The sequence below is a fragment of the Schistocerca serialis genome, chromosome 7 (genome assembly GCF_023864345.2).
Source record: "Schistocerca serialis cubense isolate TAMUIC-IGC-003099 chromosome 7, iqSchSeri2.2, whole genome shotgun sequence".
Lineage (NCBI taxonomy): Eukaryota > Metazoa > Arthropoda > Insecta > Orthoptera > Acrididae > Schistocerca > Schistocerca serialis.
Window position 1 is genome coordinate 75,562,297 of NC_064644.1, and position 22,716 is coordinate 75,585,012.

General features: G+C 42.9%; 1 protein-coding gene across 1 annotated transcript in view; it reads right to left on the reverse strand.

Moving 5' to 3' along the window:
* The window catches only part of LOC126412750 (uncharacterized), a 347,766-nt gene that overhangs the window by 190,923 nt on the left and 134,127 nt on the right, over positions 1-22,716 (reverse strand). Inside the window, exon 3 of the mRNA XM_050082495.1 lies at positions 22,340-22,442. Coding sequence (XP_049938452.1) covers positions 22,340-22,442 — 103 coding nt within the window. The remainder of the gene's footprint in view (positions 1-22,339; positions 22,443-22,716) is intronic.

Sequence of the window (22,716 nt, forward strand, 5' to 3'; positions counted from 1 at the left end):
ATTTGTAACGACAATGCTCATGTACTGGAAGCCCAAATGTCATTTACTGTGGGAAGCTGCTCTACATTAGAGATATGCAGGCTCGATTGTGGTTCCCTGTGTAGGGAGTAGGTGCTTAGGGTTCTGCAAAGAAGTAAACGAATTTATTGCTGTCTATGTGATATTTAGAGGTGAGTACTGTAATTTATTCCAAGTGGGCGTTCTTTTTAGGCAGCAGTATTTCACAAATTTATAGGCCAAATAACAACCTGGAGAAAGTTTCGATAGAAGGAGTGGATTTGGTTGTGTTTCTGTAAATAAAAGAAAGTCATATCTCATCTGCGGTACAGAAATTACTTTTTGTGTGACATGCCATTCGTACTTTTAATACTGGCTATTTTGTTTTATGAGATCAGAGTAAGTCGCAGGAAACCTGATGCAGATTAAGCGGGGTCTGTTACAAGCAAATGTTGGGTGCATAAAATGTTCTACAGAGGGAAAGCTAATTACACCAAGGTTGAAATAAGAGACCCTCTCTATGGGTCACAGCGATTGCGACGGCCCTTATCAAAACAATATAACAAGTATATCCATGGAAGACATGAAGTCTGTAAGCGAGTCCACCATCATAACGTTAGCTCTTCGTTCATAAATGCCCGTCTTGATCACTTGTACTACACAATCCACATTTACCGTTTTCAGTTTACTACTATCGTATCATTAAAAGCATTCAAATACAAAAATCATCGTCAGTTAATAATCTGTAGTCACGGGTACATAAAAAGTGTATTACAAGTGTGCAACAAGCTAAGGACTTTGATTTGGAACCGCCTGTACAATTTTTCCTTGATCGCCCACGGTATAACTGACGATCTGAGGAAAAAGGAGAATGTCGAGCGCTACCTTGACCACGTATGCGATGGCTGCGAACCTTATTCCGACTTGGCAAAACGTGGAGAAGTAATGTGCGAATGGTCTGCTGTCTATCGAAAATTTAATATAAAAAAATATGTCCAACCGCTGCTACAGACACTTTTTTCCGATCAAAAGTTCTCCTTCGTGGTATACAGAAGGAAGGTTGAAACGGTCCGTCGAAAAGAATCCTCAAATTCTACAAGGATGTTAAAGAGATATATCACGTACTTTGCAAAAAAAACAGCTTTGCATTGACCACAATTGACTTAGGAAAGCCATCGACATCAAAATCTGAATGACTCTCCTCCAGTATGCAAGCCCTCTTGCCTTAACTTCTGCGCCACGTCCTTCGTCAGAACATAAAGCGGAACATTTTCAAAGTAGCCAATGGCAGAGATCAGACACAATGTCATATACTAAAGCTTTGTGATATATTGAACGGCACTGTTTCTGAGATCTGTGGTGAGTTGCTGTGTAACATACTGCACGTCGATGTTCGCATGAAGGCTCTAAACGGGAAACAGATAAATGTGAGGTACAGTAGGCTCTCCCACCTTCCTTACTTAGGCCACGATTTCGGTCTCAAAAGTCGTCCGACAGACCGAAGAGTTACCCGAAATGCTGGACATTTCATTGGATAATTATTACACAATTATTAATTATCTTCGAAAGATGTAACGTGTGTGCTGGCCGGAGTGGCCGTGCGGTTCTCGGCGCTACAGTCTGGAGCCGAGCGACCGCTACGATCGCAGGTTCGAATCCTGCCTCGGGCATGGATGTGTGTGATGTCCTTAGGTTAGTTAGGTTTAATTAGTTCTAAGTTCTAGGCGACTGATGACCTCAGAAGTTAAGTCGCATAGTGCTCAGAGCCATTTGAACCATGTAACGTGTGTGTGCTCTTTCCAGCATTCTGTGACAACTATTCAGTAATGTAATCGGGTTGGTGCTCACTGCGTTTGGACACCGTGCGTCCGGGAATGATTGAGGAAAAAACAACTTTTGTTCCTCACTAACCACAAAAGAAATTTTGTGAAACGGAGATGCAAAGTGCACGAAAACACTACTTGAAGAAACTGTCTGGATCACAGCGGGAAGGCGAAACACCGTCTATCCGGAAGTCAGTAATGGGCCTTTGCCCTTGGCGCAGATTATAAATGCTAAGTTTGGTAAACATCATCTCATGGCATACAAGTGCACATAACAGGCAGTGAGGCCAGTAGGCTAGTGACGGGCTGATATGGCTACTGCAATAGTTAGGCTGCATCAGTTTGCAGAGAATGTTCTGCAACATGTAGCAGAGCTGTTACGGCTTTGGGACCATGAGGTGCAAACGGCTACCTTCAGTACCGGCTGTCATCAACAACTGCGACGTTGGTGAGGCATTACCACGGAAACCCGAACTGTGTTTCTAGATTGTTCGTGGTCGACCCGAGAAGCGCGCTTGGAAATGCCACTCAAGCCGTCGGGGATCTTCGCTGTGTTGGCACAGAAATAGATGTGAAGGAGGGGAGGACAACACTAAAATCTGAGAAGGTGCACCCACCTTAGACACACATTTCTTCGGTGACCGTAGTCTATAATATATTTCTTAGGACATCACAACTAACTCCATCACTTGAAACAGCAAGAAAGCAGACTTGGAAAGCATCTATACTCTGTAAACCACTGTGATGTGAATGACAGAGTGTACTTACCTTCGCACCACTTATTACTGTTTCTTCCTGTTCCATTATCGTATGGAGCACATGGAAAGTGGCTGCTTAAATGCCTCTGTGCGTGATGGAATTAATCTAATCTTCGCGGCCTGTATGGGAATGATATATAGAAGGTTGTAAAATATCCTCGGTTCCTCGCTTAAAAATGCTTCTTGAAACTACTGAAGTAGGCTTTCACGGAATAGTTAGCGTCTGTCTTCAAGCGCGTGCCATTTCAGGTTTTAAGCGTTTCCGTGATACCTTCCCGTTTATTGAACAAACCTTAGAGCGTACGTTCAATATTCTCGGAAAGACCGCTTGAGTGTTTAGTAAGCAATATCCTCTGCGAATTCATTGCATTTGTCCAGTACCCAATCTACGATTGTGCGTATATGATTTCACACCGTTGCAAACTGGTACACCAAAATTTTTGTTCGAACTGACTGATTCCAGTTGTTACTCAGTGGTACCGAAGTCATAGTATCCTAAAATCTTTCCGTTAAATACGCAATTTCATGTTTATTAACATTTAAGTAAATTGGCGACATGTAGGCACTTTTATATCTCGACATATCGTTGACACGTCTACATACCGTTACATTATTAGACGTAAGTGAGGATCAGTTTCATATTCAAAGTAATTCGAATCCGAATTTATACGTCATCAAAATCTTCGTATAAATAACAACTTAGAAATGGCCACCAAAGAGGCATTCAAGTTATAAGGCCTCCGATTTTTTTTCTAATTAACTACTCACCCGAAATCGATGAAACTGGCGTTACTTCTCGACGTAATAGCCCTGCAGACGTACACATTTTACACAACGCTGACGCCATGATTCCATGGCTGCGGCGAAGGCTTCTTTAGGAGTCTGTTTTGACCACCGGAAAATCGCTGAGGCAATAGCAGCACGGCTGGTGAATGTGCGGCCACGGAGAGTGTCTTTCATTGTTGGAAAAAGCCAAAAGTCACTAGGAGCCAGGTCAGGTGAGTAGGGAGCATGAGGAATCACTTCAAAGTTGTTATCACGAAGAAACTGTTGCGTAACGTTAGCTCGATGTGCGGGTGCGTTGTCTTGGTGAAACAGCACACGCGCAGCCCTTCCAGAACGTTTTTGATGCAGTGCAGGAAGGAATTTGTTTTACAAAACATTTTCGTAGGATGCACCTGTTACCGTAGTGCCCTTTGGAACGCAATGGGTAAGGATTACGCCCTCGCTGTCCCAGAAGATGGACACCATCATTTTTTCAGCACTGGCGGTTACCCGAAATTTTTTTGGCGGCGGTGAATCTGTGTGCTTCCATTGAGCTGACTGGCGCTTTGTTTCTGGATTGACAAATGGCATCCACGTCTCATCTATTGTCACAACCGCCGAAAAGAAAGTCCCATTCATGCTGTCATTGCGCGTCAACATTGCTTGGCAACATGCCGCACGGGCAGCCATGTGGTCGTCTGTCAGCATTCGTGGCACCCACCTGGATGACACTTTTCGCATTTTCAGGTCGTCATGCAGGATTGTGTGCACAGAACCCACAGAAATGCCAATTCTGTAGGCGATCTGTTCAACAGTCATTCGGCGATCCCCCAAAAGAATTCTCTCCACTTTCTCGATCATGTCGTCAGACTGGCTTGTGCGAGCCCGAGGTTGTTTCGGTTTATTGTCACATGATGCTCTGCCTTCATTAAACTGTCGCACCCATGAACGCACTTTCGACACATCCATAACTCCATCACCACATGTCTCCTTCAACTGTCGATGAATTTTTTCACACCACGCAAATTCAGAAAACGAATAATTGCACGCTGTTCAAGTAAGGAAAACGTCGCCATTTTAAGTATTTAAAACAGTTCTCATTCTCGCCGCTGGCGGTAAAATTCCATCTGCTGTACGGTGCTGCTATCTCTGGGACGTATTGACAGTGAACGCGGCCTCATTTTAAAACAATGCGCATGTTTCTATCTCTTTCCAGTCCGGAGAAAAAAAATCGGAGGCCCTAGAACTTGAATGCACCTATAAACGTACGAGTAAAATGACACTTTCATATTTCTTCTTTTTTGAGTCATCAGTCTGCTGACTGGTTTGCTGCAGCCCGTCACGAAATCTTCTCTCGTGTCAGCCTCTTCAGCTCATAGTAGCACCTGGATCCTATGTTTGCAATTATTTGCCGAATGTATTCCGACCTCTGTCTGTCTCTATAGTTTCCATTCAACCAGTGGCCTCGAGCACCGTGGCAGTTATACGCTGCCTTGTCACATGTCTAATCATTCTGCCCCTTCTTCTTGTAAGCTTTCCATTTGTTCCTTTCTGCGACGATTCTGCTGAGAACCTCCACTTTCCTTTTCACTCCACCTAATTTTCGGCAACCTTATGTAGCACCACATCTCAACGCTTGGATTCTCTTCCCTTCTGATTTTACCACAGTCTACATCCATACGATGCTGTGCTCCAGACATACATTACTCCTGGAATTCTGGTCATTGGTTGGCACTAGTACATTTCCTTTGGGTAGAATGCTTTCTTTGACTGTGCTAGTCTACTTTTATGTCTTCCTTGCTTCGTACATCATGTTTTATTTTGCTTCCAAGCTAGCAGAATTCCTCATATTCGTCTACATCATGGTCTCCAGTTTTGGTGTTAAGAGCATCTTTAATCTCATATCTGCTACGCTTCACAACTTTCGCCTTCATTCGACTTACTCCCATTCTACACTCCTGGAAATGGAAAAAAGAACACATTGACACCGGTGTGTCAGACCCACCATACTTGCTCCGGACACTGCGAGAGGGCTGTACAAGCAATGATCACACGCACGGCACAGCGGACACACCAGGAACCGCGGTGTTGGCCGTTGAATGGCGCTAGCTGCGCAGCATTTGTGCACCGCCGCCGTCAGTGTCAGCCAGTTTGCCGTGGCATACGGAGCTCCATCGCAGTCTTTAACACTGGTAGCATGCCGCGACAGCGTGGACGTGAACCGTATGTGCAGTTGACGGACTTTGAGCGAGGGCGTATAGTGGGCATGCGGGAGGCCAGGTGGACGTACCGCCGAATTGCTCAACACGTGGGGCGTGAGGTCTCCACAGTACATCGATGTTGTCGCCAGTGGTCGGCGGAAGGTGCACGTGCCCGTCGACCTGGGACCGGACCGCAGCGACGCACGGATGCACGCCAAGACCGTAGGATCCTACGCAGTGCCGTAGGGGACCGCACCGCCACTTCCCAGCAAATTAGGGACACTGTTGCTCCTGGGGTATCGGCGAGGACCATTCGCAACCGTCTCCATGAAGCTGGGCTACGGTCCCGCACACCGTTAGGCCGTCTTCCGCTCACGCCCCAACATCGTGCAGCCCGCCTCCAGTGGTGTCGCGACAGGCGTGAATGGAGGGACGAATGGAGACGTGTCGTCTTCAGCGATGAGAGTCGCTTCTGCCTTGGTGCCAATGATGGTCGTCTGCGTGTTTGGCGCCGTGGAGGTGACCGCCACAATCAGGACTGCATACGACCGATGCACACAGGGCCAACACCCGGCATCATGGTGTGGGGAGCGATCTCCTACACTGGCCGTACACCACTGGTGATCGTCGAGGGGACACTGAATAGTGCACGGTACATCCAAACCGTCATCGAACCCATCGTTCTACCATTCCTAGACCTGCAAGGGAACTTGCTGTTCCAACAGGACAATGCACGTCCGCATGTATCCCGTGCCACCCAACGTGCTCTAGAAGGTGTAAGTCAACTACCCTGGCCAGCAAGATCTCCGGATCTGTCCCCCATTGAGCATGTTTGGGACTGGATGAAGCGTCGTCTCACGCGGTCTGCACGTCCAGCACGAACCCTGGTCCAACTGAGGCGCCAGGTGGAAATGGCATGGCAAGCCGTTCCACAGGACTACATCCAGCATCTCTACAATCGTCTCCATGGGAGAATAGCAGCCTGCATTGCTGCGAAAGGTGGATATACACTGTACTAGTGCCGACATCGTGCATGCTCTATTGCCTGTGTCTATGTGCCTGTGGTTCTGTCAGTGTGATCATGTGATGTATCTGACCCCAGGAATGTGTCAATAAAGTTTCCCCTTCCTGGGACAATGAATTCACGGTGTTCTTATTTCAATTTCCAGGAGTGTAAATTCTATACTCATTAGACTTTTCATTCTGTTCAACAGAATCAGTAATTATTCCTCTTCACTGAGGACAGCAATGTCATCAGTGAACCTTATCAGTAATATCCTTTCACCGTGAATTTAAAAACTAGTCTTGAATGTCTCTTTTATCTGTGACATTGCTTCTTCCTCGTATAGGATGAACCGTAGGGACGGAAGGCATCATGGTCTTACGTCCTTGTTAATCCGAGCACTTCGTTCTTCGTCTAAGATTGTGATTTTCTAGTACCTCGTGTAATGCGCTGAATTATAGTAGAACGTCATAGTTCGATTAGTGACGACACAACGGTCTGCAGGGAGACGCTTTGGATGGGATCACGGGGGCCGCTAACGCCACCACGAGCTGTGTCGCTCCATCCCCCGCCCCCTTTCCGTTCCCTCATTAGGGCTGTGACGCGAGTCCGCCCGGAGCGACAGGGTTACTTAAGGGGTAAACAGAGGGGGGAGCTCCTGAATTACATTAGGCTCGCCATGCGCGTAATGCGGCAGGCGGGGATGCTCCGTCCCACCCAAGGAGCCGCTGGGCCGCAACTGCCGGCTAACAGGAGGCCATGCCGTGCCGTGCCGTGCGGTGAATCACGCCCTGGGACCTCCTGGTGCAAACGTCCGAGGATATCGTATTTCATGTCAGTGATCTCCTCCGTTTCACATCCTTGCATGCCTCAGTTAGCAGGTTTGGAGCATCAGTTGAGTGGAATAGATGGCTTCTTGAAAAAGAGGTTGCAGTATGAAGACAAACAACGGATGATGGAGCGTAGTAGAATGAAGTCAGGTGATGATTACATTAGAAAACGATACGCTTGGAATAGAAGAGAACTTTTGCTATTCAAGTGGCAAAATAAGTGGCACTGATCGAGGTAAGGAGAATATAAACTGTAGACAAGCAGCAGGATGAAAGGCACTGAATACAAATACAAGTGATAGGAAGTCTTTCATGAACCTGTTTTGAGCGTAGCCTTGTATGGAAGTAAAACTTGTATGATGTTCCTGCGTAAAAGTCAAGCGCCGGCAAGGCAGTCAGGAACGTTAGAGCAGAGAGGTCTGTGAGACGACGTCAGCCAATAGTACGCTGACCGACCCCTCTCTAGGACTACATCGAGAAAGCAGCGGCCTCTAGGCGAACAGAACATAAACGCCGCGCCGCTTGGCCGCTACCCAGTTGAAGACTAGCTATTCTAACAAGGGAACCTCCCCATCGCACCCCCCTCAGATTTAGTTATAAGTTGGCACAGTGGATAGGCCTTGAAAAACTGAACACAGATCAATCGAGAAAACAGGAAGAAGTTGTGTGGAACTATGAAAAAAAATAAGCAAAATATACAAACTGAGTAGTCCATGTACAGGATATGCAATATCAAGGAGAATATGACATGAGGAGCGCGGTGGTCCCGTGATTAGCGTCAGCAGCTGCGGAACGAGAGGTTCTTGGTTCAAGCCTTACCTTGAGTGAAAATTTTAATATTTTATTTTCGGTTTACATGACAAACTCTTATGTTTTCATCACTTTTTTGGGAGTGATTATCACATCCACAAGAAAACCTAAATCAGGCAAGGTAGAAGAATCTTTTTACCCATTCGCCAAGTGTACAAGTTAGGTGGGTCGACAACGTATTCCTGTCATGTGACGCACATGCCGTCACCAGTGTCGTATAGAATATATCAGACGTTTTCCTGTGGAGGAATCGGTTGACCTATGACCTTGCGATCAAATGTTTTCGGTTACCATTGGAGAGGCAGGTCCTTTCGTCTACTAATCGCACGGTTTTGCGGTGCGGTCGCAAAACACAGACACTAAACTTATAACAGTGAACAGAGACGTCAATGAACGAACGGACAGATCATAACTTTGCAAAATTAAAGAAAGTAAACTTTTCACTCTAGGGAAAACTTGAACCAAGCACCTTTAGTTCCGCAGCTGCTCACGCTACTCACGGGACCACGGCGCTCCTGAGTTCACACTATCCTTGATGTTGCTTATCTTGCGCATGGGCTATTCAGTTTGCATATTTTGCTTATTTTTTTATAGTTCCACACAACTTCTTCCTGTTTTCTCGACTGATCTATATTCATTTTTTCAAGGCCTATCCACTGCGCCAACTTATAACTAAATCTGAGGGGGGTGCGATGGGGAGGTTCCCTTGTAAGAGCTCTACAGCAGCGACTTAGGAACTGCATTGTTTCACAAGTATTAGGAGTTGTGTATAGTAAATAGATTTTCTTATTTTGTCTATCGCCCATTGCATGCGACACGACATTGTAAATTGTCAATCGTAAGTACTGTCATTTATTTTACTGGAACAAAAATTAATTCATACGATTTGCTTGATTTGTTGTCTAGTGATCCGAAAAAGTAAGTTTCCTAGACACCCCGTATCCGATGAGTAGGCAGGACACAACATATGATATGCAGTACAGATAATTAGACACATGTAGATGTATGGAATAATAGAGAGGAAATGATAATATCGATTCCTACTGCCACTGCGCCATCTGATGTACTTATGTATCACTAAGAATGTTTGCGCTGGGATCTGTCTGTAGTAAGGTAGTGATGAATGTGAGCATTTGTAATAGGCGTAATAACATGTATGTACATAGTTGTTATTGTAAAACTGACATGCCGACTCCTAGCGTAGCTCACGATACCCACTGTACATACATTGTATAGCACCCCTTACTGTGGTGAAGGAGAAGATTGTGTAATAATGTAAATATAGATATCTCCTTATTCTATGTACTGCAAGTCTTGGATATAATTACGTGTACTGTTGTGTTAGTTGTTGTATTGTAGAATTTTCGGTCCCATCTTTTGTAGATGGTAGCAGAAATTTTCCAAAACTGGTAATGTATATGAATAAATGATTTTAGCAATCATGGAAGTCGCAAATTTAATCATTGTTCACAGTACAGATAAGCTGAGAATAGGTGGTTTTGAAATGTGGTGGTATGAAGAGTGCATGAGATTAGACGGGTAGATAATGTAACTAATGAAGAGGAACTGAATCCAGCTGGATAGAAACTTGACCAAAAGAAGGTATAAGCACATAGGATACATCCTGATACGTGCAGGAATGGTTAGTTCGGTTATGGAAGAAAGTGTGGGGGTAATAATGGTCTGGGAAAACCAAGGCATGACTATAGCATGTAGGGACGAATTGATGTAAGGTGCATTATTTATGTAGACATGGAACAACAGTTTGATGCAAAACTTGCGTGGAGAGCTACATTAGACTATTTCTTAGATTACTGACAAAAATAACAACAGTAATTTGAACGGTTGCCGCTAACAGTATTTCTTCCTTTCGTTTTAACAAATAACTGGAGAAAATGACCACGGAATTAAAAATACAAGAATGAAGAAACGCTTGTTTATCTGATAAAATAAATAATCGTTAAAAACAGCGACAACGAAAAAAAAGTTATATACCACAAACTAGTTTCCTTTGTGAAAATGACGAAAACCGGAAAAATAGAAATTTTTTGTTCTTTCCAGAAGACCAGCTGTGCAATGTATAACACACATAAAATTAGAAGCAAAAGATAACTAATCACATCATGCGAGGTATAACCATAATGCTCGTATTTTATAAATTAGTAGCGTAGGGCTAATTTTGAACACAGCGTAAAAATATAACGTTCCACAGTTCAATTCTGTAATATACAGGTTGTTAACGGTATAAGTGCAGGTACTGCTATCATTGGTAGGTTAACACAGACACACTTCAGGGCATTTTTTTTTTTACATCTAACCATCTCACTGCAAACACAACACGTAATTTACTACCTGCTGTTTTTCTGCATGGTCGTAACTGCACCACTAAGAGGACAACACCTGTCAGTATAGACTAACTGTATTGCTTCCATGTATCGACACTTCAACAACTGACCTCCTGCCCACGGAAAAGTAAGCATTAATCGCCTACTCTTGTCACATGTGCTTGGCGTACTAACCGAATTTAAAAAATACTGCAACTAATAGCTATAATTATCAGTCTGCAAATTGACTGAAAGCTGATGTAATTTTATTCACTAAATTGTCCTCAGTCACCAAAAAATTACAACCTGTAAGTATTTAACTATGTATCTGAACCAATATAAAAATTAACAGCTATTGACGACTTCTTTCTATGTTGAAATATTTCTAAGCTGACGTTCATATATCCACCAGAAGATACTATCATATCATGATAATTTTCAGACAAAATAATAAATAGAAGTCCACAGAAAAAAGTACAGAAAGTGTTGAAGTATGTTTAGACAAAGCAAAAATAAACTGCGTCTTGCATAACAGGGAAATTCTCTCCAATATTTCTTTGCAGTCAAGATTCAAAAATTCAAGCAGAGTCCCAACTTGACAACCATTCTTGCATTACAGTTCTTACCGATTGATTCAGTACTAGGAACAAGCCTACAGAGATATGGTTTATTATCCAGTGACCTTCATAACAGTTTAACAATGAGAAAGTTAGTACACCGGTGAAAATGTGGGAACACGATGCTGGTGTCAAGTTCCTAACGGTATCTTTGGATTGTTCGAGAAGATACTGTCCCATAGGAAGATATGGTACTCATAGATCTTTGCTGCATTAACGTTTACGTTGTCTACCTCTACATCAACATTCTGTAAAGTACTGTTAAGTCCATGGGAGAGTATATTAGGGGTATGTCAAACTTTCTTCCCGTCCAGCTCAAGTAGTGTGAGAATAGTTGCTTGTACGCCCCTGCGAGAACTGTTATTTGCCTGGATAAGTGGTAAGAGTCTGTTATGAGACTGATAGAACAAGATTCCATGGTCTACATAAAATTTTTGAATATTAAATTTTAAAAATACATAGCAAAAGCAATGACCTATAAGTTCAGGGCTATTCAAAAAGAAGAAACAGATTTCAAACATTTATTGTTTCCAAGCTACAAAATATAGAAACGCAATTCCACCTTTCCTGAAAAGAAGAAAGTTAAAATTTTTTTGCATTCAATGTGAGCACAATGTGTTACAAGACAAACATCAAAACGGTGGCTCATATCCTGCCACACACGAAGCATCTTGTCTCTCGTTATCGAATTCACAGCTTCAGCAATGTAATGTAGTAGACTTTCAAGCGTGACAGCTATAGGGTGGATAAAAACGCAGTCTTTTACGTAGACCCACTGATAAAAGTCACAAGGTGTGAGTCAGGAGACCTGGAAGACCACCTGCGATGACGTTCATTTTCCGCTCCTCCTCTTCCAATCTGACGTCCCAGACCTCACCCCTTGCAACTTTTAACTGTGGCATTACGTCAAAGTCAGCGTTTATATCACCCAAATGCCTTACACTCTATAAAGTCTGTGACATCGCAATGTTGAGGCTGCGAATTTGATAACGAGAGACCAACTGCTGTGTGTACTTCAGGAATTGAGACGCAGTGTGGTGCCCACACTGAGTGCATAAAAATTTGAACTTTTCTCTTTTCAGGAACGCTGGAATTGTATTTCTATTTTTTGTAATTTGGAAGTAATAAATGCTTGAAATCTGTTCCTTCTTTTTGAATAGCCTTGTATAAAACTGAGCTACCATTAATGATAAAAGAGCTAAATGAACGCATGCAAAAACATTAACCTGTGTTATGATGAATATACGCGGTAAAAAAATGTGGAAATGTGGAAACACATCCATCCCTCTACCATTCAGTGTTACAGTAACGTAGCTGTCGTGAAGTGCCCGTAAATTATTTGTTAACACCGATAACTGTGGGATAATATCTAGTGACATGAGATACTGTATAGGGTAAATACAAACTTCACCACCAAAATTTCGGAGCTAGTTCAGGAATATTTTCTGAGCACTTCGGTATAACGGCCCCGAAGTCTCTTCTGCTTCAATACAGAGTAATCAGAATTATGCGAGTCCCTTGCATCAAAATATTCAGGAAATACTGTTTAGTTTCTTCCGCTCGTTCAAGGCTTACCCATTAATTTCTACGTAGTATTTCACCGCCCCTTTCAACGACAATTTATTGCAAATTCGCTAAATTGTCATTTTTGTTGTAGATCTCCTGTCGGGGTAACTTTGTGCATACAACTCAGCTGTTCTTATCTCCTCCCTTCTTCATTGACGGTAAAGAAGTCACATGCCTAGTTTCTCTTACGTTACTCTGTGTAAGATGTTGATATTTTCAAACCATCCAGGAGACAAACGACATACAATGGAAACTACATTTCCTCTGTACACTTTTATATTGGTGCAACACTCTGTTTCCTCCATTTACAACTTGATTTATGTCCTAATTTGGGTATTAAATCACAAACTTCCGCTTAAGGCAGCCACGACTTCATGCTCGAAATGGTTTAAACCAAAGCTATAAATATCAGAATTTCACCGAAACTACCAACCGAATTTTGAATATTTCATTAATAAATTTATTTATTTCATTAACAATGCAGAGTAACCCACCGCCTTGAAATATAAGGTGGGTCGAATGTTTCTAAATCCAACAGCAAACACTTCTCATTATTACAGTATTATTGGTAACAGTTGTTAATGCTATTTTAAATAAAATAAGGAACATAATATATAAAAATTTCTCTGAGGTTACAGCGATTTGAGTGCTTAACAATTGTTTAAATGGTTCTATATAATTTTTTTCTGCCTAGTTGATGAGAATATAATTTATCTAATGAAAATTTCAAAGAAAAAGAAAAAAGAAATAGGTAATACAATGAGTGTGGTGAAAATAATTTGCAATATGTAGAGGGAAGTGATACACTGTATCTGGATGCGTAATATAGCCTATGTAGAATGTTGGTTGGTAATGGCCTATTTCTATTCATTTCAGGTGAGAAGGTCTCGGTAGAATCTCGAGTTATTCTCATGTGAAATGGTTTGTGCTTATGTATGTTTACTGTGTTTGTGTGTACTGGTACATTACTGAGAGTGTTGCAACTCAGGACACTACATTCAGCAGCTGTTTGTTTGTCCTGTTGTTGGTAGTTGCGGTATATTCTATGTGATACTTTACACATGGTATTAAATACTGACTGACCATCTGATACATGGAATACATGAATTTTAGCTTTACACGAGAAATACACTTATGTTTGTAAATTTGTTAGCAGAAATAGAAAGTAGTTGAATTCAGTGTTCCTTAAATAACTTAATACATTACAGTTTTAGTTTTATACATACTTTTCACATAAAATACATTTGATATGTAAAATTAATTCATTGTAGCTTTAAACAGAGAAGAGAATACGCTTCTGCCTACACACAATAAGACGAACAATACATTACTGCCTCGCAATAAAAGTTCTTCGAGCGTTCTCATCCCAAGCGACATTACGTTATTACTAGAGTCTTAGTATGTGGTGTCGGTGTTTGTTTGTTCTATGATTGTTACTGCCTGTTGACTTGTGTGTGACTGCGTTGTGGCATGCAGTGTCATGCGATGTTGGTTCGGGTCCCTTACGTGTTGATCCCTTCTGAGTCATGCTCACTTAGTGTGTTGGATCCTCCCTCGGTTTCCGAATCTGTGGCCTTTTTTTGTGGCCTCCCATGAGGTTTGTTGTGTTTTTTGTGCTTGTCTACGCCTCTTTCCATATGGGTTTTGGGAGCTGTATTCTTCAAGCAGTGTGTGCGATACAATATCGGCTACGCTATTTACTTTGTTCCAATCATCGGGATTACGTATTATTCTGGCGATGTGACTGTCGTTCTGTATAGGTCTCAGCTGTGCCAGCGTGTTGCATAGCAGTGTGACATGTTCTGGTGTCCCAGTTTATCCGAAAACGCATACTTCATAGTTAGTCCCACGCGGTTTAAGTGTACCGCATACGGCCAGTGGCCTGTCAGGAAATGGACCAGCCCCGGCTTGGATCGAGATGTTTCAGTTGTAGTCTTCCGTGTACATCAGGAAAGAAAGAGTGTACTCGGCGACCCTTGTCGGATACGTCCCACTCTCTCTGCCATGTTTGAGTACGCCAATGTTTCATTTGTGTTCTGTTCATAATATTGTTTCCTGTAATCCCGGTGACTTTTTCTAGCCTGTCCCACTTAAACCAGTAAAGTGCAGCTCTATAACGAATTGTTATGAATTCTGAACAGTGGAACATTGTTAAACACGTCTCTTTTAGAACTACGTCACATTATTTGTATGTCACCAGTCTTCTCACTGGTTTGATGTGGCTCGCCACGGATTCCTCGCTGTACCAGTCTCTTCATCTCAGAGTAGCACTTGCAACCAACGTTTTCAGTTACTGGTTGGATATATTACAATCTCTGTTTTTCTTACCAGTTTTCATCCTCACTAAATTGAATCGGAAGTTATTCCTTGATGTCTTAACACACGTCCTACCAACTTGTTCCTTCATCTTGTCAACGTTTTACACATGTTCCTCTCCTCGCCGATTCTGCGGCAGAAATTACCATAATTCATTTGAAACAATGAAGTCCATACCAATACTTCTGCAGTTAACACAGCTATGAAAAGAGATTAAATATCCTTTAGTGAGGACTTCAATTCATTTGGGCGACAGCTTTGAGTCACACTCCACACATATACAGTACTCTTTTATTTTTAACGGCGGTGCGTTAGAGATCGTTTTTCTGCTCTTAGCGTATGTGAGATCGATGTGCTGTGATTTGCCCACCTGCACGTGTGGAAGGTGTTAAGAGTTGGCGTACAGGCGTACAGAAACCAACTCATGAGTGAACTAACAAACGTCAATCACGGAGATAAAGAGGACGCCATGCAGCAGGGTCATGACTATATTACCCGACTATTATGCAGCCCAGAGATAATACTTGCGACGCCATCTTGAGACGGGAATGACGGGCTGGTGGGGAGGGACTGAAGTAGGGGTGAGATGGGGTGGGATGGGATGCTGCTAATTATTCACGTGCTTGTTGTCGTGGGGAGGTCGCTAGGACAACCCAGCGCGCTCCCCCTGCAGGGAAGGGGTTCGTCCGGGGGTTGGGAAGGGGGGGGGGTGGGGGGAATATGAAGCACATCGCAAACCTGCCTGAGTCACCCCCTCAGCTCGCGGATTTCAGCAGCTTGCTCGCCGCATTAATAGCGCTTGGGGGGATGACATAAGGATTCCACGAGGGGCTGTAATATGATGGCTTTATTAGCATTTCGTCAGTATATTAGGGCGCCGCTAGCGGGGCCTCGCTGCACCCTGGGATTATGATTGGGCGCTAGCAGGCCGAACGCGACAACTGAGGCGGAAAGCGAAAACGAAAGCGTTCGGTCAGCGGGGCACATCTGGGGCCCAGGAGGAAGCATTGTGTTTTCGCGAACACCGATGAAGCTGCACGTGATTACGTGCAAGGAGCTGGAATAGGCAGCGCGTTTCAAGCGGTTTGGAAAGCAGTATTTAGTTCGCGTTTTTATTTATTTTATTTTTTGAGTTATGGTTGCGATTACGTGGACATACAAACATCGCAGCAACAGAAACATGATGGACAGGGGATAGAGGGGAGTACTGTTGCTACAATCAAGCATGAAAAATATAAAATAAAAAAAAGACTGTGACAAGAAGTTTATTAGACACCCTTACAAGGAGAAGAGACATGTATATGGAACGTTCGACAACATTGTTGAATAAAAACATTGAAAGTTCGTTTTGTTTAAGGTAAAGTAGAAGAAGATATTGAGAAAAGTAGTGCTGAGAAAAAAATTCTAGGCTCAGAGAAAGACGGAAATATAATGACCGGATATGGAGGCGTAGCAGTTACCAGAAAATGAAGAGATTATCAGAGTGTAGCAAGAGATGGATGGCGATACCAGACCAGCCAAACATTAGTGAATGAAAACCTTAAAAATAACTTTTGGTTATGCCAAGTGTTAAGCTATTAAAGTAGGAATAATTTCAAAATCCTAAGCAGCCGAAGTTTCAAAAGGTGGCGAAATGATGTCCTTCCAGCGGAGTGCTTTGCAAGTTAGACACATTTCTGAGTTAGTTACAACAATTTTAAACACCCGGGTCGACAGTGAGAGGCGTTGGCTGTGGTATAAGTGCTTTGTATTTTGCTAAGAAAAGAAAGAATGTAAAACGAGTAGTTATTGCTTATGTCGAGCTGAGTGCGGAAGCCGAAAACCTACAGCTGAGACGAGGTTCCTTAAAATATCGGCCATCCTTTGCGGTGCCTTCTTTATTTTGGTTCGTTTGGTCGAAATGAACATTCACAAAGAATCATTCTTGTTTCTCTGTGCACCTGTTCTCAAAGAACAAACAAGATTACAGTGTTGCGACATTTCACACATGAAACATTCTGGCAGATATTTCAGAAAATTTCATAGCACAGTGAGACCTTAGAGTTAAGGCCTGATCTGAAAGGAATGTATTTTATCCATTGAGAGATTTCACTGAAAAGCAAAATTTACTTACGATATGTTCCAGTGTTTCTATTTTATAAGTTCTCGTGCGGACATTGACTTCTGTCTCAACTCTCCTCTACAGAGAGCAGGCCTCAAAAGAATGGAGCTTTGATGAACATAATCCACTGTATATTCTACCTGTCAGTACCAGATAATATGTTTCTTCAGCTACAAATAAAATAATTTGTGAATCGTGGAATGGTCCTTGATCTGAGTCCCGAGCCATTTCCATCCACGACTTTTGTGAATTTTGTACAAGATTCCGCCTTCACTAGTTGGAGCACAACAGTATATGCAAGAACATTACGAAAACACATGTGTGAGTTACGCCCTTCGCGAAGCGATGCGGTACATTTAAATTTAATTTTTTTTGCAACAGTAAAAAAAAAGCAGTGTTTGTAACAGTTATTCATCACTAACGTTCTTGAAAACTGAGAGCAGGAACGGTAATGCAACCATCTGCAAAATGATACCGACATGTCAGGCGTTATTTGAGAGATGAATAAAATACGGTTGTAAACGAAACATATAGCTCAAATTTGTGACTCATTTGTTCGACTGATGATAACAGAAATGTATCGCTTACTCGCTTCATTTCCTTTTACACCTTTGCAGGTGTGCAGTCTCAAACAAAATTATAACAGAATGTTAGAACAGGAAATTATAACACATTGTCATAACAGAATGGCTCTGAGCACTATGGGACTTAACATCTGTGGTCATCAGTCCCCTAGAACTTAGAACTACTTAAACCTAACTAACCTAAGGACATCACACACATCCATGCCCGAGGCAGGATTCGAACCTGCGACCGTAGTAGTCGCGCGGTTCCGGACTGAGCGCCTGAACCGCTAGACCACCGCGGCCGGCTCATAACAGAATGTTACAAAACAGAGTGAGTAAGTAATTTTATCTTCTTGGGAAATACATTCTCTTTCACAAATGAAGATTCAGTTATATAAATTCAGAATACTGATGAAAATCGCGAGGATAGAACCCCAACAAAGTTACATAAAACAACAGTGAGACCATTCATACTGTTTGATGACAAACATGGAGAGCTAGCTACTCACAGTGAGTACAGGTTATGAATATGAGGAAAGAAGACTACGTGGTAGTAGAAGGTTAAGGATCGCAACCATCAGACAAGAACTGGTGTTTACAGTAGCGAAAAAAGAGATTAAGGAGGACAGAATTAAATTGAGAGACATGTCACAAGATTGAAAGGAAATAGTTACCCAAAATAGTAATGAAGTACCGATCGATGGAGAAAATGTTATTAGGTAGACCAAGAAAGACGTAGATAAACCAGAACTTCAGTTACCCTGTGTAACAGAGGCATATAACAAGAAAATGCAAGCAACAAGAAAAATTCGTACATCTAAAATAAGAAGAAGAAAATAAGTAATTTTTCGTAACTAACAAACTTTATTTGCTTCTTAAGTTTCCCAGTGTTTTTGTCAGTTAAAATCTGAGTGTGCTAGTAATTTCAGTATTTATATGCAGAGCTGCAGGTCTCTTGGGACAGAAATCACAATGCTGTCCCAGCTGCACACTAAGTATTGCTCAGAAACCTACTGAGAATTACGCCATACCGCTGATGACATCGGTAAACGGCCTCTCGTATGCCACTTAAAATGGTTTAATGCTTACATTATGCACAAAACGAACTTGCTAAACACCTTCACCTAGTTGTCACGGCTGCAACCTTTTCGACGAGAAACGTGGTATACTATATCTGGTATTTTGACATGTTGACAGCTCCATCCTCATTAAGCCTCCCGAAAACAGAAGTAGTATGTTTCGGTATTAGTGTTTAGTAGCTCTGGAAATTCTCTTGAGAGACTTGTTACTCTTCCTGCCTGCTTAAAAACTAAATCTACGTTACGGTATCTGCAGCCAGAGAAATTCCTGGAATTCTACGATTGCAAATTTGAATGTTGATAAAATTTACAAATAATGACGATTATATTGATGTAGTTTCAGTGATCAGATGACCAATGAAACACGAAGCACATTTTAAGAGTTTATCACCCCCTTTGGTCTTTCATTTGCGTTTATATCGTGCTGTCGCTGTTACGTTTGTTCGTAAATATTAAATGTTACCTTCACTAACTTTTGTTTGTGGTTTTGAAGTTGAGCACATTGCACTAAATAAATAATCAAGTTACAAGGACAGATCTCATTAGCTTGTCGATGTACACGATGATTCCATCGTAATGTTATACATTTCCAGGTATGAGGAGAAGACTTCAGCTACACCAAATAGATACTCTTCAAATCACATTTAAGTGCTTGGCAGAGGATTAATCGAACTACATTCACAATTCTCTATAATTCCAATCTCCTATAGCCCGCGCAATAACGAACACCTATATCCTTCCGTACGAGCTCAGATTTCCCTTATTTTATCATGGTGGTCGTTTCTCCCTACGTAGGTCGGTATCAGCAAAATACTTTCACAATCGGAGGTGATTGGAATTTCGTGAGAAGATTCCGCCGCACCTAAAATCGCCTTTGTTTTAATGATGTCCACCCGAAATTCTGTATCATCTCAGTGCACCTATCACTGTATGAATCAGTATTAAGGGACCGTGGTCTCCGTATTTTGGGAGGAGGTAATACGGACCAGAACAATAAGAAAGTCTAGTAAACGTGGGATATAAAATGCATATCGTAAGAGTTATGAACGCTTGTTCAGTAGAAAAGATTTGTTTTACAGTACGAAAGATGAACAGGCGTTCATAACTCTTAAGATCTGAACTTTGGAGCCCATATTTACTGACGTTTCTTTTTGTTTTGGTCCATACTACCTCTTCCTAAAATATGGAAAGCAAAGAGTTTGTAATAGAAAAGGTCTACTCCCAGGCATATCAGAACTATTTTCCCTTATAAGTTTTTCACGGTCGCTTCCGAACCAGGATCCGTTCCCTCAAATTGATACATTTACCCTTCTCCATCATTCCTGGAAGTTTGTGACATCATCACGGAATCACTTTGTATGTTCCAACACGCTTAATTACGTGACCGGCATTCTTAAAGTCAGAGGCATCGTCTGCGACATGAACGATCATACAGTGGGTTTCACAAAGCTTGGGACGATTTTAAATTTGAATAATTCGCGCTGAAAACAAGACACAGCGAAGTTGGTGCGGTCTGTTAGTAGTGTGGAGTGTCATCCAGTATACAGGTCACTAATCATGTTGTACTGATGGAAGCAACATCAGTGCCTTCACAGTGTAGTACTATGTTCACTAAGGCGAATCTGTCGTGTACATGCAACGAGTCTTTCGTAAGCATTTCAAGATTCGCCCGGGTATCTAATTCCTGCTCGTTGAACAATAGGTAAGAAACATCGGTCCCACTGCAAGTCCCTCGACCTGAATTTCAATTGTCCCTCAGAAAACGTCCGACATCCCGAGAGCGTAGAACGTGTGAGTAACAGTTCAAAGCCAATCTGTCGTCATTATTTACGAAAACTTAGTTTCAGCAAGAGGCATAATATGCCACACATTAAACAAGACCTTGGAAGTCCTGTGTGAAGCATCTGATAAGCACATAATTTCAAAACGCGCTTATGTCCAATGGCCGCCTTGCTCGCCTGATTTCACAGTGCCAGACTTTTATCTAGCGAGTTACTTGAAGGCGAGAGTGTACTCAGACCGGCCGAGACATTTGTAACAGTTAACAGATCGAATTCATGATGAAATTTCCAAAATTCCTCCAGCAATTACGAGAGATGTGTTCAAAAACTGGGTGAAACGCTTCGAGTATTGTGTAGCCGCGAATAGTCGTCGTTTTTTCGATGTAGTATTTCATAAGTAAACTTGAATAACTGTTGCACCTTGTATTTAACTTTGATTCACGATTAGTTTGTGTGTTTCTCAAATTTCAGAACTTCGAAACATTGTGACATACACTTCTTAGACAGAACATAATGACCACCGACCTACTATCGATATAAGCCTATCCATTCGATTGCAGCGTCACCTGGCGAGGAATGACGTAAGATGCGTGTAGTATCATTGAGCGTGCTGTTCGTGTGTAGAATGGGGAAGACGGGTGACCTCTCTGAGTATGACCGAGGGCACGAGCATTTCGGAAACCGCGCGACTTGTCGGTGTTCGAGGACTGTTGTGGTGAGTATCTTCAACTCGTGGCGAAACCAAGGTGAAATCACGTCCGGACGTTGTAGGGTTTGGCGGAACTAACACAGACTTTAATTCTGGGCAGAATAAGCGTGTGTCTGAACACAGAGTGCACTGCAGCCGGCGACCCATGCGTGTACCAATGTTAACGTCACGGCATGGGAGACTATGGCTGAGAGCGGCATGTGACCCTAGGCTCTGGGAATTGGTGCAATGTCAAAGCGTTGCATGGTCGGATGAATCCTGATACCATCTTCGTCTTGCCGATGGGTGGGCGCGAATCAGTCGTCTTCCAAGGCAACAGTTCCTTAACCCCAGCACTGCGGGACGGAGACAAACTGGCGGAGTCCCCATTATGCTCAGGGTAAAATTCACGTGGTCATCCAGGGGTTCAGTGGAGTTCGTGCAAGGCACCCTGACCACCAAGAAGTATGGCACACTGGTTGAACACCAAGTACCTCACTTCATGACAATCATGTTCTCCAACGGCAGTGGCAGTTTTCAAGAAGATAATGCGCCATGTCACAAGACCAGGAGTGTGATGGAGTAGTTCGAGGAACACAGTGGTGAGTTCCAGTTGATGTGCTGCCACATGTGAACCCGATCGAACACATGTGGCATGTGACTGAACGTGTCGTCAGAGCCAATCGTCCGCCTCCCCAGAATTTACGGGAATTAGGTGACTTTTGCTAGCAAATGTGGTGCCAACTCCGTCCAGCGACCTACCAAGGCCTCATTTCTTCCATGCCACGACGCGTCGCCGCTGTTATGCCTGCCAAAGGTGGACCGGTTATTAGGTAGGTGGTATAATGTTGTGGGTATCGAATGTACCGACGTTGTGTTACGCAATGCCTTATTTTTTCAGCAGTTACTAGAACTTGTAGGGATGATCAAAAAGCTTGTGCCATGTCTCAAAGCAGGAAATGGACTGTTAGAAAGGATGAAATAAACTTGGCACTGCAGTATGGATGACATTAAATCATCTTCGGCAACGAATACTGTTTTCAGGGAGCCCAAATGAAACAACACAGATGTCCGTACTGGCAGTGCTAAGTGTTATTCGTGGGCTGGTACTCACCGTGGGGAACCCAGCTGTGGCTGCAGGAGCTGCAGTATCTGACGTTGCTCTTCCCAGGGCTGAAGCACTCGCAACGGCAGCCGGGGACGGTGCAGCGGATGGCCTGCAAATAAAAGCTCTTTCAGGTGCTGGACCAGCAGTCGCCAGTAGGAAGACTTCGCAGTATCTACTCGCTACTTGACTTGTCCTTCCTTACTGAGAATGACAGCACACAATAGGGCAGGGAAGGAGCAACGTATGTGTGCGTGTGTGTGTGTGTGTGTGTGTGTGTGTGTGTGTGTGTCTTTGGTGACGTGAAGGGGAAGAAGGGTGAGCAATAGAGGGGAAGAGGCAACGTTTGACTTTCTTGGAAACTAATACATACAACTGAATGAAAC